General features: G+C 37.2%; 1 protein-coding gene across 3 annotated transcripts; it reads left to right on the forward strand.

The window, feature by feature from the left end:
• Positions 1-31: 31 nt before the first annotated feature.
• Positions 32-17,926, forward strand: LOC117344143 (F-box/LRR-repeat protein 4-like). 3 transcript variants are annotated; one of them, XM_033906792.1, is made up of 16 exons: positions 32-425; positions 2,619-2,709; positions 2,868-2,997; positions 5,132-5,230; positions 6,802-6,934; positions 7,827-8,099; positions 8,705-8,775; positions 10,055-10,124; positions 10,728-10,840; positions 11,185-11,294; positions 11,628-11,757; positions 13,767-13,859; positions 14,170-14,277; positions 14,679-14,765; positions 15,866-15,970; positions 16,820-17,162. In XM_033906792.1, exons 1-16 carry the CDS (start codon positions 150-152, stop codon positions 16,896-16,898), a joined length of 1,968 nt encoding a protein of 655 aa, XP_033762683.1. In that variant the 5' UTR covers positions 32-149; the 3' UTR covers positions 16,899-17,162. The 3 variants fall into 3 exon arrangements, with proteins under 3 accessions (XP_033762683.1, XP_033762681.1, XP_033762682.1); XM_033906790.1 differs by lacking the exon at positions 16,820-17,162 and adding an exon at positions 17,194-17,926 and having other exon boundaries at positions 35-425; XM_033906791.1 differs by lacking the exon at positions 16,820-17,162 and adding an exon at positions 17,194-17,926 and having other exon boundaries at positions 36-425; positions 5,138-5,230.
• Positions 17,927-18,645: the final 719 nt, after the last annotated feature.

Consider the following 18,645-nt stretch of genomic DNA (forward strand, 5'->3'; position numbering starts at 1 on the left):
GAGTGTCTCTAGATTATACCATTCCGAATTAATAACACCCGAAATGTTCCGAGGTTGTTGTTCCGTCAGAATTGAGGTTTTCCAACCTAAACTAGAAGTGGGCCTTAGCAAGACAAAACTAGAACGTTAAACAGTTTACCAAGTCATTGATGTCGAAGAAACTGTTGTCATGTTTCGGAAGGCGTAAAGATAGGACAAGTCGAGTGATGGCGTCGGAATCGATTACCCCACACAGTGCTTTGCCAAACAGTGGAAATAGAGAATGTCAACAAAAACCGTCTCTTGTGTCGCAGTTTTCGAAGGAAGTTACCGATTTTAGTTCCCAGTATGGCAGCGAGACAAGCATATCGTACACAGCGTGTAATCTGGCAGGGAGAAGCAACATCTATCCGACATATGGGGACTTTACGCAAGCATGTGTATTTGTAAGTGTAGTATGATCATAGATGGTGTCATTGATCAGTGATCATATCGATAGGCGGCCGTCGATAGGCCTATTGATTATGACGTCTGTTTCAAATACGCGGCTTAAACTAGACCTACATGTACTTGAATTGCACTCTTGTTCATCTCCACAGATAGCAATGGCAATGTCAGGTGGAAAATACCGTATTCTTGACACAGGTACTTGTGGACATGATTATGATATTTCTAATTCAAATGTTTCATTATAGACGAGTAAATTAATGTATTACAGTCGCATGCTTAATTTGAAAAAAAATATCGTACCTCGGCCTTATAAATACTAAAAGGTAAGCAAGTAAAAGATCGAAAATCTAGGTCACCGCTTACCCTCTCGAGGAAATCCCTGTTCTCCCTGAAATATGCATTGCTTTACTGCTACAAGCCTTTGTGTCATCGATTCAGAAATTATTTTTCTTCATAGCTGGCCATCATTTAATAACTGTTGTGCACGCATTACTCAGAAATTTATATCCGAACTCAAATTAAGTACGATCACAACGACCATTCAGTCTTCCTTTACGGAAGTGACGACAACACAGCTAGTAATGGCGTTAACACCCGATGCAGTCCGAAATTAATATTTAAATTTCGCGGATATAATTTACAAAATAATGTTTCGGACTGCATCGGGTGTTAACGCCATTACTAGCTGTGTTGTCGTCACTTCCGTAAAGGAAGACTGAATGGTCGTTGTGATCGTAACTTAATTTGAGTTCGGATATAAATTTCTGAGTAATGCGTGCACAACAGTTATTAAATGATGGCCAGCTATGAAGAAAAATAATTTCTGAATCGATGACACAAAGGCTTGTAGCAGTAAAGCAATGCATATTTCAGGGAGAACAGGGATTTCCTCAAGAGGGTAAGCGGTGACCTAGATTTTCGATCTTTTACTTGCTTACCTTTTAGTATTTATAAGGCCGGGGTACAATATTTTTTTTCAAATTAAGCATGCGACTGTAATACATTAATTTACTCGTCTATAATGAAACATTTGAATTAGAAATATCATAATCATGTCCACAAGTACCTGTGATTCTTGACTGAAAATAGATTGTTTTAACATAAATAGAACAAATATCTTAAGGTGGATCATTATCACCAAACTTCTGTTTATTCATAATGTTATATTTACATTTTCACTTCGTTCCGCCTCAATGAACCTATTTAACTTGGGTTACTTCATTTCCCGTTGAAGATTTTGGTCGCGTGCTTCTGCTCTGAGAGACAAATCATTTTCTTGCCGGTGTGTGAATACATTCACCGAGTTTACAATGGCGATCGAGTTCTGTATAGGCTCAGACTTGAATGCACATTCATTTTGTGAATTGTGTGAATTAACATTGTTATAAACGTATATGGACACAAGTGGAAGAGCCGCTTTATGTGCTAATGGAAATGTCAGTATAATGCAGACATGTACAGTATATAGAAAACAGTAGCACGTTCGCGAGCTCATGACCTGCATAGTGCAGTTGGCCTATTGATCATGAGTATAGCTGTATCTCGAATGCTGTGCTTCATACCATTTTAGTGGTAACAGAAAATAAACCTCAATTATAACACTGTTTAACAACACAAAACGGACTGGTAGCAGCAGTATGCTATATCGAGCACAGGGACACATTATTATCGTAATTTAATGACTCATAATATAATGATTAATCTAAACATATGGAGGACACAAGTTTCCAGGCATCGAATACCCCCAATTTTCCAATCAATGTTAAATTTCTATTTCTTTACTTACTTTTATCAGAATTTACATCCCAAAACGCCAGTGCGGCAATGAAATCCAATATTTCAAGAACACCATATACATCATCAGCTAACCTGCGACTAAAATCCACATTGTTACACTTTTTCTCGAGCTCATGAATACTGTATCCCGGCTATCAGACTGCATCACATACAGTCGCAGGGGTTAATTCAGCTTTAAATTTTGAGTAACATATGACCAATAAATTATTGCAAGACTAAAAGTCCAATTAACATTCTTTTAAATTATAAAACCTTACAAAATCAATTTTTTTTCAAGGCTTTATGGTACATGAACTGCTTCGCAGTTCACTTCATTTGCACGGGGTTCGATCACTTCCCTTCATCAGTCCATGCAAGCAACAAAATTGACAATCAATCCTTAAATGTTTTAGAGAACCTATGGACCCTGGTGGAACAATGTACCTTCATCTAGAAAAAAATTCAACAAAAGGCCAGCAGATTTCTGCAGTGAAGATTTTATTGGTGAGTATTGTGATATGAAGGTGATCATCAATTGGTTTCTTCTTTTTTTTCAGCTGAAAATGAAAACTAAAAAAACATGATAAATATATACAAGTGTATGTACTGTACTATAATGTTTTCATGACTGACAATGATACACTCAAGCTTTCTGTTTTCAGAGATATCATTTGATATAGAAGTGTTTCCATGTAAGATAGAAATTTGGGAGACCTACAATCCCGGAGCTGTAGTGAAGATCTTAGCCTGCGATAGCACCAGCGGCTCCGACGTGGACTCCGGTAAAGCCAGGTAATAACGATAGACTCCATTAAAGCCAGGTAATAACGATAGGCTCCGGTAAAGCCAGGTAATAACGATAGGCTCCGGTAAAGCCTTGTTATAAAAATAGGCTCTGGTAAAGCCAGGTAATAACGATAGGCTCTGGTAAAGCTAGGTAATAACGATAGACTCCGGTAAAGCCTTGTAATAAAAATAGGCTCTGGTAAAGCCAGGTAATAACGATAGGCTCCTGTAAAGCCTTGTAATAAAATTAGGCTCTGGTAAAGCCAGGTAAAAACGATTATAAGCTCTGGTAAAGGCAGGTAAAAATGATTATAAGCTCTGGTAAAGCCAGGTAATAACAATAGGCTCTGGTAAAGCCAGGTAAAAACGATTATAAGCTGTGGTAAATATTAAAGCTAGGTATTAACAATAGACTCCGGTAAAGCCAGGTAATAACGATACACTCAGGTAAAGCGAGGTAATAACAATAGACTCCGGTAAAGCGAGGTAATAACAATAGACTCCGGTAAAACCAGGTAATAACAATAGACTCTGGTAAAGCCAGGTAATAATGATAGACTCTGGTAAAGCCAGGTAATAACAATAGACTCCTGTTAAACCAGGTAATAACGATACACTCCAGTAAAGCCAGGTTATAATGATAGACTCCGGTAAAGCCAGGTAATAACGATAGACTCAGGTAAAGCCAGGTAATAACGATAGACTCCGGTAAAGTCAGGTAATAACAATAGACTCCGGTAAAACCAGGTAATAACGATAGAATCCGGTAAAACCAGGTAATAACGATAGAATCCGGTAAAGCCAGGTAATAACGATAGAATCCGGTAAAGCCAGGTAATAACGATAGAATCTGGTAAAGCCAGGTAATAAAGATAGACTCCGGTAAAACCAGGTAATAACGATAGGCTCTGGTAAATATTAAAGCCAGGTAATAATGATAGACTCTGGTAAAGCCAGGTAATAACGATAGAATCCGGTAAAACCAGGTAATAACGATAGGCTCTGGTAAATATTAAAGCCAGGTAATAACGATAGACTCTGGTAAAGCTAGGTAATAACGATACACTCCGGTAAAGCCAGGTAATAACGATAGACTCTGGTAAAGCCAGGTAATAACAATAGACTCCGGTAAAACCAGGTAATAACGATAGACTCTGGTAAAGCCAGGTAATAACGATAGACTCCGGTAAAACCAGGTAATAACGATAGACTCTGGTAAAGCCAGGTAATAACGATAGACTCTGGTAAAACCAGGTAATAACAATAGACTCTGGTAAAGCCAGGTAATAACAATAGACTCTGGTAAAGCCAGGTAATAACAATAGACTCTGGTAAAGCCAGGTAATAACAATAGACTCCTGTTAAACCAGGTAATAACAATAGAATCCGGTAAAGCCAGGTAATAACGATAGACTCAGGTAAAACCAGGTAATAACAATAGACTCCGGTAAAGCCAGGTAATAACGATACACTCTGGTAAAACCAGGTAATAACAATAGACTCCGGTAAAGCCAGGTAATAACGATAGACTCTGGTAAAGCCAGGTAATAACGATAGACTCTGGTAAAGCGAGGTAATAACGATAGACTCTGGTAAAGCGAGGTTATAACAATAGACTCTGGTAAAGCCAGGTAATAACGATACACTCTGGTAAAACCAGGTAATAACGATATACTCTGGTAAGGCCAGGTACACTGTAATAACGATAGACTCTGGTAAAGCCAGGTAATAACAATAAACTCTGGTAAAACCAGGTAATAACAATAGACTCCGGTAAAGCCAGGTAATAACAATAGACTCTGGTAAAGCCAGGTAATAACAATAAACTCTGGTAAAACCAGGTAATAACAATAGACTCCGGTAAAGCCAGGTAATAACAATAGACTCCAGTAAAGCCAGGTAATTATGATAGACTATGTAATCAGGGAAATCATGTTAAATATGCATAGGACATATCCATTCAGCTGTAAAAATTCCCCTACATATTAATTTGTGATGTATGTGGTATCTGTGGGAAAGGTGCAAAAGGAAAATTTGTGGAAATAACCCCCACACGTACATGTAGTTCACCTATCAAACCTCTGCATAATTACCTGCATTAACAGTATCCGGTTGATGGTAAACATGTGAAGCTTGTTAGTTACAGATGGCAGACATTGTGGAAGGGAGAACCAGAAGAATGTCCACCAAAAGCCAGGATATTTTCACCTCCACTGACAAACCCATCCTTCAAAACTAAGTAAGTTTTCACCTCCACTGACCACCCCATCCTTTAAAACTAAGTAAGTTTTCACCTCCACTGACCACCCCATCCTTTAAAACTAAGTAAGTTTTTTACCTCCACTGACCACCCCATCCTTTAAAACTAAGTAAGTTTTCACCTCCACTGACCACCCCATCCTTTAAAACTAAGTAAGTTTTTTACCTCCACTGACCACCCCATCCTTTAAAACTAAGTAAGTTTTCACCTCCACTGACCACCCCATCCTTTAAAACTAAGCAAGTTTTCACCTCCACTGACAAACCCATCCTTTAAAACTAAGTAAGTTTTCACCTCCACTGACCACCCCATCCTTTAAAACTAAGTAAGTTTTCACCTCCACTGACCACCCCATCCTTTAAAACTAAGTAAGTTTTTTACCTCCACTGACCAAGCCATCCTTTAAAACTAAGTAAGTTTTCACCTCCGCTAACCAACCCATCCTTCAAAACTAAGTAAGTTTTTCACCTCTGCTGACTACCCCATTCTTCAAAACAAAGTTTGTGAAAATTGTCATAAACCAGACCGAAAAATCATTAGTTCTGTAAAATATGTCCAAAGGACCAAAGTTAAGCTACCCCAAACTGTTGGTATGACATATCCATTTATAATGTCTTAAAAAAGTCCACTCCACCTAATTAGCCACCGATGAGATTTTCAAAATTTCCAAATTTGCATGAATCCTTGTGACCATGCTAGGGTTAGTTCTCAAATGGCTATTTCAGTGTGGATAGTGAGATCTCTGTCTACGCGACATGTTTCAACATGACAATTTGTTGTTTAGGTTGATCAGACTGGAGTTGTACTCCGTGAAGTGTCACTACTACACAGAACTGGACTGTGATGTACATTACGTACGGTTTGTTGTTTAGGTTGATCAGACTGGAGTTGTGCTCCGTGAAGTGTCACTACTACACAGAACTAGACTGTGATGTACATTACGTACGGTTTGTTGTTTAGGTTGATCAGACTGGAGTTGTACTCCGTGAAGTGTCACTACTACACAGAACTGGACTGTGATGTACATTACGTACGGTTTGTTGTTTAGGTTGATCAGACTGGAGTTGTGCTCCGTGAAGTGTCACTACTACACAGAACTAGACTGTGATGTACATTACGTACGGTTTGTTGTTTAGGTTGATCAGACTGGAGTTGTACTCCGTGAAGTGTCACTACTACACAGAACTGGACTGTGATGTACATTACGTACGGTTTGTTGTTTAGGTTGATCAGACTGGAGTTGTGCTCCGTGAAGTGTCACTACTACACAGAACTAGACTGTGATGTACATTACGTACGGTTTGTTGTTTAGGTTGATCAGACTGGAGTTGTACTCCGTGAAGTGTCACTACTACACAGAACTGGACTGTGAAGTGTCACTACTACACAGAACTAGACTGTGATGTACATTACGTACGGTTTGTTGTTTAGGTTGATCAGACTGGAGTTGTACTCCGTGAAGTGTCACTACTACACAGAACTGGACTGTGAAGTGTCACTACTACACAGAACTGGACTGTGATGTACATTACATACGGTTTGTTGTTTAGGTTGATCAGACTGGAGTTGTACTCCGTGAAGTGTCACTACTACACAGAACTGGACTGCATTGTAATGTACGGATCATTACAACCATTCCCAGACATTGAACACTTGTACCTACAACAGATGGACGAATATAAAGTAGGTATATTAACTATTTAACCTGCCCAAAGTGTATGTGAACTTATGCTGTGGTACAAGCATCCATCGTCATCCATCGTGGTACAAGCATCCATCGTCATCCATCGTCATCCATCCCTCTCGCCCAGTTTTACCTTTACACATGTACTTCTCAATAGAACAATGATTCTTCTCATTGACCAAAAAGCCTAGAATCATGATATTTGATTGTTACATTCCTGAGATAAAGCCAAACAAATTTTGTGAAGAGAAATTTGACCCATATTCAACATCACAAACCATAAACCAAAAGGCCAAGATTATTAAGGTATATGGCTGGTGTTTCTTGGATGGCACTCAACATTTTTTTCTGAAAAGAATTACCTGAATCTTACTCAAGGTCACAAGTGTCAAATTTCTTAAACTCCATCTACATCTTTTGATTAACCAAAAGGCCCAGAATCAAGATACTTGGCTAGTAGGTTCCTAGGATGACAAAATTTTGGTCTTGCTGGAAAAATGACTTTGACCTGTATTCAAGGTAACAGGGGTCAAATTAGTTTTGTTGGAACACTCCAATAATTTCTGATTGACTGAGAGTTTTAAAACCAAACTCTTTTACTAGTAGGTTCCTGGGATGATGTCAAACAAAGAAAATATCAAAGTTACAGGAACCAAAATTTTTGATACTCTCAAATGACTTCTTCTGATTAACAATTAAGGCCTGAAATCTAGATATTTGACTGATAATTAAGTTAATTCCTTACTAGTCAAAAGGATTATTATCATGGTATTTGAGGGATAGGTTCCTGAGATGATGCCTAAAATGTTATACATCTTTTATTCCTCCATATTCAGATCCAATTTAAAGAGAAATTTAATTAGATTATGAGAATTAACCCTTTTCCTACAGGACTACTCGGAGCCTGACAACTACGTCTACATGATCACCTCCCTTATGAACCAACTCAGTGTAGAGGCAGTCACACAGGGGGAGATACTGGATGGAATTCCACCAACATGGGAGAATAAGGAGGGCACTCTCCCTATCTTACAGCCCAGAGTGGATGAAGAGGAAGATCAGGCGGAGGTAGAAGCTGACGAGGAGTTGTCTCCCCTTGATACTGAAGTGACAACAGAGGAAGATATCATCGTTGAAGACAATGGCTTCTTTGATTTGTTACCGGTGAGTTCAGTAAAATTTTTACCAGCTATTTAAACATTGGAAAATAGGATTATTAAATCCATTTTCATTAATATGCTTTTTCAAGTTAACAATTTTTGAAATTATGAAGACATAAGGTACAAATTACCAATGTTTTCTTGACTATATACAGTATATTATGTGGATCCCAATTAAGGCCGCATTTCTAATTTTTTGTTGTGTGCATTTTCCTAATGAAGAAATAAATATTCCCTAAAATATTTAAAATCTCATATTTTTCATGCATTGACTCAAAGTTCAACTACCTTATATTAATTCCTATTTCCTCTAATGACACGTTTTTACTGCACAAATGATTCCGAAACTCTTCTGTGAATGACCAGGAAAAACATGATGAATGGATTCCATATGAACTTGTCTCCAACAAATTTGGAATTACATGTACTAACTATCCATTAATATGGGCTTTTTCAATGTGATGTAATTGACTTGATTGTTAGTGGTTCTTGACTGTTCTAAAATTTCATCATGATAAAATTGCTAAAAGAAATTTTGAAAAGACAATTGTAATGACCACAGACTTAAAAATTATTATTTGTTAGTTAATAAAGAGTTTATTTTTACAGGAGGAAGTCATCCGTCTGATTCTGAGTTACCTGGATTTGTCCTCGTTAATTAGTACCTGTTGCACGTGCAGGTAAGACTCCTTTTAGTTAGAAGACTGGGTATAAGTCAGTCATCCAAAGCTTTTAGGTCTTTATAGACAGGTTTAACTGTATTATTGATAACACTGGTCTTTATAGACAGGTTTAACTGTGTTAGTGATACCACTGCAGTCTTTATAGACAGGTTTAACTGTGTTACTGATAACACTGCAGTCTTTATAGACAGGTTTAACTGTATTATTAATACCACTGCAGTCTTTATAGACAGGTTTAACTGTGTTACTGATAACACTGCAGTCTTTATAGACAGGTTTAACTGTATTATTAATACCACTGCAGTCTTTATAGACAGGTTTAACTGTGTTACTGATAACACTGTGGTCTTTATAGACAAGTTAAACTGTATTATTGATACCACTGCGGTCTTTATAGACAGGTTTAACTGATCATCATGGGTTAGTGATAAAACTGGTCCTAATAGACAGGTTTAACTGTATTATTGATATCACTGTGGTCTTTATAGACAAGTTTACTGTACTATTTATAACACTACTGAGGTCTTTATAGACAAGTTTAACTGTGTTACTGATAACACTGGTCTTTATAGACAGGTTTAACTGTACTATTGATATCACTGCGGTCTTTATAGACAGGTTTAACTGTGTTACTGATAACACTGTGGTCTTTATAGACAGGTTTAACTGTGTTATTTATAACACTACTGTGGTCTTTATAGACAGGTTTAACTGTTACTGATAACACTGGTCTTTATAGACAGGTTTAACTGTGTTACTGATAACACTGCAGTCTTTATAGACAGGTTTAACTGTGTTACTGATAACACTGCGGTCTTTATAGACAGGTTTAACTGTTACTGATAACACTGTGGTCTTTATAGACAGGTTTAACTGTATTATTGATACCACTGTGGTCTTTATAGACAGGTTTAACTGTGTTACTGATAACACTGTGGTCTTTATAGACAGGTTTAACTGTGTTACTGATAACACTGCAGTCTTTATAGACAGGTTTAACTGTGTTACTGATAACACTGCAGTCTTTATAGACAGGTTTAACTGTGTTACTGATAACACTGCAGTCTTTATAGACAGGTTTAACTGTTACTGATAATACTGTGGTGTTTATAGACAGGTTTAACTGTGTTACTGATAACACTGGTCTTTATAGACAGGTTTAATGTTCTATTTATAACACTACTGTGGTCTTTATAGACAGGTTTAACTGTGTTAGTGATATCACTGCGGTCTTTGTAGACAGGTTTAACTGTATTATTTATAACACTACTTACAGGTTACTACAGAAGCAATGTTCTGATTCCCTACAGTATACAGAACTTAATCTCCAGCCATACTGGTATAAGGTATTGTATAATTAACATCATATTGACATTGGATTCTCCTGAAAAGAGTGAAACCCTGCAATACACAGGCAATATTCCTTCACATGAAATTCACATGAAATAAAGGGCAAAAATGTGAAATTCATGTCAAAATTTCATGTGGATTTCACGTGAAAAAAATAACGTGAATTTCACATGAAAAAAATTCACGTGAAGGAATATTACCTGTGTAGTAAAGAGAAGAGATATTTCATGCATTACAAGGACTGATATCACAAAATACGTGGGGCCTAAATATATATATAGGGATATATAGGGACAGTACGTTGTTTTGAGTAGCTATACTTGCGATTAGAACATGAAATTTGGTTTGATCTCGAGACCGATAGCTAGCAGGGATTAATAGGGGACATGCATTGCTCTAGCAATACTCAGTATACATGCTTTATCCAGTGGTCGGATCTCGTGTCAAGTCTACAGATAACCCTTATTTACTTTTACTTGTTTGAAGCATTTGCTATTGATGAATATCAGCAATTTTTTAACCCAATAAATTCTAATGTACATGTACATAATTATACATGGGGAAGATATAGTACCTGAGATATCATGTATGTTGATCAGGTGGACAGTAGCATGTTGGAGAGTTTCCACTCGAGATGTTCACACCTTCACCATCTCAACTTATCCTGGTGTGGTGGCCGCAATAGTACTGTGTCCACTGCAGCTTTCGAGGCGTAAGTCTTCACAAACATACATTATTACAAATTAGATTACCGTGTCCACTGCAGCTTTCGACACGTAAGTCTTCACAAACATACATTATTACAAATTAGATTATTGAAAAATGTCTAGTGTCCATGGCAGCCTTTGACACAATAGTCAATTAAAACTGCCATCATAAAGTGTGTGTATGTACAAAAGTAATTAACACAGTAAGCCTTAATCATTAGGATTGTTTTATTAATTGAGGCAAAAGGGCAATGCCTTGTAGCGTGAAATGATAAGGGACTATATAGAGGAATCTTTAATATGATTTTTAAAGAGAGAGTATTTTACTACAATGTTTTTTTCCCCACAGGTTCTTACGGACATGTGGAAGAGAGTTATCTACCCTTTACTTAGCCAACTGTAGCTTCGTCAACTCGGATGTGATGAAGTCTATAGCCAACTTCTGCCCAAAACTGAAAGGTTAGTGTATGTGAATATTGATCTCTGAGCCAAAAGAACTCTGATTTGAAATGGAAAAAAAAAAAAATCTTAAAATCATAGCATGAATCGGGTATGAAATTTAGAAGCTTTTTAAGGTTCTCTATATCAGAAATACAGCATAACTTTAAGAAGCTTAGTCATAACTTATAACAAGAAAAATGTAAAAACAATATATGCATGAATGTCCATGGATCAAATAGAAATTGACCCTAAATTCAGTTCAGTGTTAATGATTTTACATCAAAATAAAGCAAAAAAAAATTCACATTTCTGAAATGCATTAAATTTGAGATGTTGGTTTTGAATCTGTAGATCTAGACATCCAAAGTTGTTCCAAGATAGATGGTACAGATTTACTACAACTGAAGAACCTACCAAACATTACACGTCTTAACTTATACCGATCCCTGGTCGACGTCCAAAGTCTCACAGCACTCCTTGAGTAGGTATTCATATAACATCGATACAAATCGATACTATCACTCATGGTCCTATGGAGATCACATGACATCAATTGTTTCCTTGGAAACCCCTCATGACATCACCCAGGATTCAATATAATGTTTTGTCAGCTCCCTGGAGTCTTATATTGACTTTTGTTAAAAATAGAAATTATGTCATCTGTGCTGAGATGCATTTTTAGCAGAGGTCAATATTATAAGACTCTATCATATGTGGTCATGTAGGATAGGGATATTTCACCCTCTGGGTCACAAAACGCTTCGAGGGTTTTACCACATTTTGTGACCCAGAGGGTGAAATATCCCTATCCTACATGAACCACATATGATTGAGTATTTTTCTCTCATTCCCCAACCTAAAATATGCAAAAATAGGCACTATCTGTCAATAGCTTTCTCAGATAGATGCCATTTTTTCTCAATCCAAACTTTTTTTCTACTGCATATAATAAAAAAAAGAACAGCGCCAATCGATTTACCATACCCCATATATGCAAACAACGTTTGCTGTTCTAAAAACGAAGGAAACCATTCATTTCCACAGTCTAACGTTGTTTCAGCAGCCCTGTCATTGCAAGCGAAGCCAAATCACTTGATGTCGACCAAGCTAGTGTGTCCTTTCGCGTGAAAATATAGTTCCATGTTTTATTAATAAAAAACAATAAAAGAATGTGGTTTTTTTTACATAATTTATATCATAAATAAAAAAAATTATTAGATCTGGCCTAGCACATGGAGCAGACGATGTGTTTACAAATCTAAAGATAGATCTACTTTCGGTTCGGCGACCTACTTTTGTATCATTGCGCGCACGTGGCTATCCTACACCGGAAGCGAGGTAATACACACACAGCAAGCATGGGTGTATTTACCTGGACAGACCAGTATGATACCGGTAGGGATGAGAGAAAACATTCCACAGATCTGACGAAACATTATATTGACCTCCTGGTGATGTGATGAGGTATTTTAAAGGAACTTGGTCTGTTTTTTGTTTTTACAGTAATATATTATATAATAAAGTAAATACAGACGTCCTTGTGTTTCGGACCTGCCCTGACTTACATGTATATCCCCCTCTGCCTCAGGGAATATTATCCAGCTGGGCAGGTCCTTAAAACCATGGATTGCCCTCAACCTAATTCTGTATTTGTATAATAATAGGTCTATTGAATATTAAGGCTATTGGTTTTTGTGTCGCCTGCAAAAAGCAGTGCTTGCATGGGATTATTTTGTTTTTTTGACTGGTCAAAGGTCAAGGGTACTGTTACTATAAATAGAAAGTCTGTTTCCATGCAGTAACTGTTGTAATCAGTCAACTTTCTGCACAGTGATGGATGTGTTGACTACACTTTCAACTTTAACACTGCTCTTAAATGATTATATCAGTGTTGGCAACATTGACGGGTTTGGGCCATGCAGTCATAAAATCTAACCTCTGACCCCGATATCAATGTAGTAGATAAAATACAGATTGACATACAATATTGAATTATATTTACATTTACACTGCAGCCCCACTATATAACTTTACCAAGCTCACTTGGAAGTTATGACTCCATAACTTCCAAATCTTTATTATGACGTCATTAATATAGTGACGTCATAATTGTCACATCGGCGATAGCGAAAGATGGCTGTTGAAAAGGCTGTTCCGTCTTTGACGATAATAATTTGTTCATTCATCGTCAGAGCAAAATTCCTGGATATAGTCTTTAAAAATCATTGTCAAATGTAAATATAAGCATTGAACTGCTTTTAGTTGGAAGTTATGGGCTGATGAATGCCAACTGGACAAAGGTAAATTCAACATGAAGCGCTAGCGCACTTCATTAAATTTGCCTTTGTCCAGTTGGCATTCATCAGCCCATAACTTCCAACTGAAAGCAGTTCAATGCTTAAATGAACTCACCAAGATATCCATCCACTTTTATGAACTTTGACAATATCCCTACAGTGGAGTGAAATGTTTTTCTCTCTCTTTCTCTAGAGTTTTTAAAAACCTGGAAATTTTAAATCTTGGATCATGTACAAGAATAAATAACTTTGATGAAGTGTGCCTAGCTCTTGGTGAAAACTGCAAGTAAGTATTGAATAGATGTAGGATCATGCAGTATTGAACAGTTCTGTAAATGTAAGTGGAAACCTTGATAGTGAGATTACCTCATTTGTTTATATTAATTTGTTTATACACAATTATATTTGATATAATTGCTAAAACTAGATTTCTAGATGTTGATAATCAGTCCAATATGATATTTGTATTAAACAATATTTTTAGAACATTGTTTGGGAGCAGAATGCTAACTTGATTTTAAATATTGATCAGTAAATCAAATTATCTCTCTGATGTAACTATATGTTTTATCTTCTGTGACTTACTTTCATTTAAGGAAGCTGATTTCACTTGACCTTTGGCGGTCAAGGACAATCACTGGAGATGGACTAGTTTCTCTGGCCAATGGCTGTCCCGAGCTGGAGGAACTTGATATAGGCTGGTGGTCAGTTACAGACTCTGTTATAGAACTTTAAAGATAAAAAACATTGATATAAATCAAATCAACCTGATGCTTGATGCAAGCCATTTCTTCCAATTTTATGTTCATGAAATGTTTCTTACCCAGTATAATTATGCAGAATTCATATCCTTATTCAGCTGTTTAAACCTGATTTGAGAGCCTTAAACCTCATATACTAAACCAAAATTTGAAGAAATATAATATAAATATTTGTTGAAGAAATTATTTGCTGTTTTTTTTTTAAGAAATGTGCAGGATAAAAAAGTGTGATTTAGGAGAAGTATATAAACTGATGCGTAACGAGATCATGTTATTTTAGACCAGTCTCCTTGTGTTGCGTAACAAGAACATGTTATTTTAGACCAATCTCCTTGTGTTTACAGCCCAGAATTACGTTTGTGTTCCACAAGTCTGGTCCAACTTGTCCAGAAATGTCCAAAGCTGAAGAAGCTGTTTTTGACTGCGAACAGGTATTTAGAGGATGCAATGGTGGTCTATTTCTCATACCCTGGACAGGGATATCCGCAGTTTTACGGGGGTGAGATTTTCTGATCTCACCCTAGGGAAAAGACAAGCTACACGTGCTCTTTGAACGTGCTCTTGTTCTCGATAGGGTGACGTCACCATGACCTGATCCGGAACGTTTGAATGCTAAATATCAATATCATTCGCAAAAGAAATTAAAATAAGCATTGATTATTAGAGTAAACTGAGTGTTTGGTATTCTTCAGAAATTTATATTTTGTATGAAATCAACATCATAAGGTGTAAAGCGTCTGCTGCAGCCTTATCACAACAGTCATCCGCCGTCCACGTGTGGTTGTTTAGATACGTTTGGATTTAAATTTGGTTCACACTACGATTGGAAAACAGGGTAAGAGAAAAATAATCATTCACCCCTTTTTGGGATGAGATAGGGGGATCTCAACCCTCGGAGGGAGATTGTTAAGTTCCCAAACACTCGACAAGCCTCGTGTTTGGAAATTTAATAATCTTCCCCCTCGGGTTGAGATCGCCTTATCTCGCCCCAAAAGGGGTGAATGATTATATTAATCTATACCTCTTTCTCCCCCTCCTCCTCCCCCTCCACATACGTAGAAATAAAACATCTTCACTGACACACAACACCTTACATACACACTTTTTCTCCTCCCCCCCCCTCCCCCTCCACATACGTAGAAATAAAACATCTTCACTGACACACAACACCTTACATACACACTTTTTCTCCTCCCCCCCCCCTCCCCCTCCACATACGTAGAAATAAAACATCTTCACTGACACACAACACCTTACATACACACTTTTTCTCCTCCCCCCCCCCCCTCCCCCTCCACATACGTAGAAATAAAACATCTTCACTGACACTCAACACCTTACATACACACTTTTTCTCCTCCCCCTACCCCCTATTTCCCCCGTTTCCTATTTAGACAAGTACCTATGTACACATTTTTGGACTGGGGTCCCTGTAAAATCCTACCAATGTACAGGTACTTGTAGCTACCCTAATAAATCTTACATTATCTTATGAACCCTGTCAACATGCTTCATATGTTTCTCTCTCCAGGAATGTCTGTGATCTAGACCTTATAGCTATCTCCACCCACTGTCGGGAACTACAACAACTTGATATTCTTGGGACGCGAGAAGTGTCCAAAAAGGCTGTGTACGAGTGAGTATTTGGTTCTCGTGCTGAGAGCCCATGAATTTGAGAGAATTAATTCCGGTTTTCAATTTGATATACCATTCATGTCAGTGAATGAATTAGAAATCCTGAATATGCATGCAATACTAGTACTGTGTAGTTCGTTATATATGCAGGGATCACTCAGTCATAAAATCAAATTTCACTTGGTCATTAAATATTATAGCATTAAAATAAATATCTACCAAATATTCATATATCTACATGTATACAAACAATTTTACTGGAGTGTTTACTGCAGTTTGTGTACAAGGCTTGGTTGCCCAAATTTTAATACCCACAGACTAGGTCCAACTGGAAAAACCGCAAAACATTAGTACAGTTTTAACACCTAGGAACTACATTCTTAGATATTCATCAAACTTTATACAAAGGTTGATTATGAGTATACTTCTGACGTTGGTGTGTTTCGGGGTATCGAGTGGCGACGGGACATTTATGTGTTGGAGACGTACATCTTCTACTTCTGTCTGTAACCCTGTGAAAACTACATATAATACAAGCTAGAGAGAACTTCTCATAAGCTCTGCCGGTGGAGTGTAGACTTCATGTAGTTAGCCAGAGGTTCTGGGTTCGATCCCTAGCAGATGCATGGAAATGAATATAATCATGTATGGTTTCTCTTACATGTGTAATACTTCCATTTAATCTAGCGTTCTACATGTGTAATAATTCGATCTAATCCAGCGTTCTGTACCAATGTTGCTGTATTTTTTTTTACAGAACTGTACTTAACTGACCATGTGTGACACTTTTCTGTCACAGTGTTTTACAGAACTGTACTAAACTGACTATGTGTGACGTCTTCTGTTTCAGCGTTTTACAGAACTGTACTAAACTGACCATGTGTGACATCTTTTCTGTTTCAGCGTTTTACAGAACTGTACTAAACTGACCATGTGTGACATCTTTTCTGTTCCAGTGTTTTACAGAACTGTACTAAACTGACCATGTGTGACACTTTTCTTTTTCAGCGTTTTACAGAACTGTACTAAACTGACCTTGTTTGATGTCTTTTAATTCTGTTTCAGCGTTTTACAGAACTGTACTAAACTGACCATGTGTGATGTCTTTTCTGTTACAGTGTTTTACAGAACTGTACTAAACTGACCATGTTTGATGTCTTTTATGTTTCAGCGTTTTACAGAACTGTACTAAACTGACCATGTGTGACATCTTTTCTGTTTCAGTGTTTTACAGAACTGTACTAAACTGACCATGTTCGACGTCTCCTTCTGTATGTCAATAGACTTCCCTTGTGTGGAGGCATGGAAACAGGAATTCCCACATGTTAACATCAAGAAAAGTAGCCAGCACTAGGTTGTCATGGAATTTCTTCAATATCCATAGTGTTGTCATGGAATTTCTGATATCTGTAGTATTGTCATGGAATTTCTGTGATATCTGTAGTGTTATCATGGAATTTCTGTGATATCTGTAGTGTTGTCATGGAATTTTTATGATATCTGTAGTGAATTGTCATGGAATTTCTGTGATATCTGTAGTGTTGTCCTGGAATTCAACAAATATCTACATGTAATTTATAAGTAAAATCTAGTACTATTCTGAAACATTAAACTTATCATGTATACTATGTCATACATGGAAATAAGATTGGAGATTTTTTACATGAATATATTCAATTGTTCAATATTATGCTTCAGACGTTCTTTTCTCATGACATGTGATAATTTTGTTAAAGGATTTATGTAATTATGTGAGTTATTATGGTGGAAGGTCAAGTAGACAAAATATAGAGCTACCACGACCACTGGTACAATTTGTGAGGTGTATAATTGTACAAAATTTCATTAATGAGTACTTAAATTGTTTTTGTCACTTCATTAACCCATTCTTTGTGATATTTTACATATTCTATATGTAAGACTTATTGTTTTTGAGATTTAAAAATCATTTTCGAGATTTGAAGTTGGACTTGCTTGGCATTAATTATGTAACAGGAGCATGTCGGGCCCAGTTTGCGTACATCAAACTGCACCTGACTCGCCCTTGTGGACCAACAACCCAGGTTCGATGGGTAACTTGTATCTGTCGTATAGAGAGAGAACAAACGTCTTGAACTACAATTATCCATTTATTAATGATGACATAATAAACATCCTAACCTAAAACCAACCCCCATACCTGTACGGCCTAACTAAACCCAAACATCCCGACTAATACTACCCACCCAAGACCCTACATACCCTAACGCTACATAAGTACTGGCGAGGAAGACGTGACAGCACACAGGAAACTAATCCATCAGACTGCCCAGTATACGATACACCACCCTGAATTTATCCCACTTTTTAACAATGCAAAACTATAAGGACCAATCACGACAGAGGATACACAGGCACGACAGACACTGACGAAAAAGCAAGCAACTACGAACAATGCACGACAAAAACATCGACCAGAGACAGCACACGTGAACAGAGGACTAGCAAAGGTCAAGGTGACACAGGTACACATAGTACAGACACGACATATAGGCATGGCATATAGTTAGCGTTAAGCTTAACCCTGTCAGCTTAACCTGTCAGTACATATACGATAACATCCCCCGCTACAATTATAATTCCTGGAATTCTTTCTAGAATCTTACCATCTAGTCTGCAGTAATAATGTTACGTTTT

The sequence above is a fragment of the Pecten maximus genome, chromosome 15 (genome assembly GCF_902652985.1).
Source record: "Pecten maximus chromosome 15, xPecMax1.1, whole genome shotgun sequence".
NCBI lineage: Eukaryota > Metazoa > Mollusca > Bivalvia > Pectinida > Pectinidae > Pecten > Pecten maximus.

Coding starts and splice junctions, on each gene's coding strand:
- LOC117344143 (XM_033906790.1), top strand. CDS start 150: ATGTCGAAGAAACTGTTGTCATGTTTCGGAAGGCGTAAAGATAGGACA. Junction 5,231..6,801: donor AACCCATCCTTCAAAACTAA/GTAAGTTTTCAC, acceptor TTTGTTGTTTAG/GTTGATCAGACTGGAGTTGT. Junction 11,295..11,627: donor CTTCTGCCCAAAACTGAAAG/GTTAGTGTATGT, acceptor TTGAATCTGTAG/ATCTAGACATCCAAAGTTGT.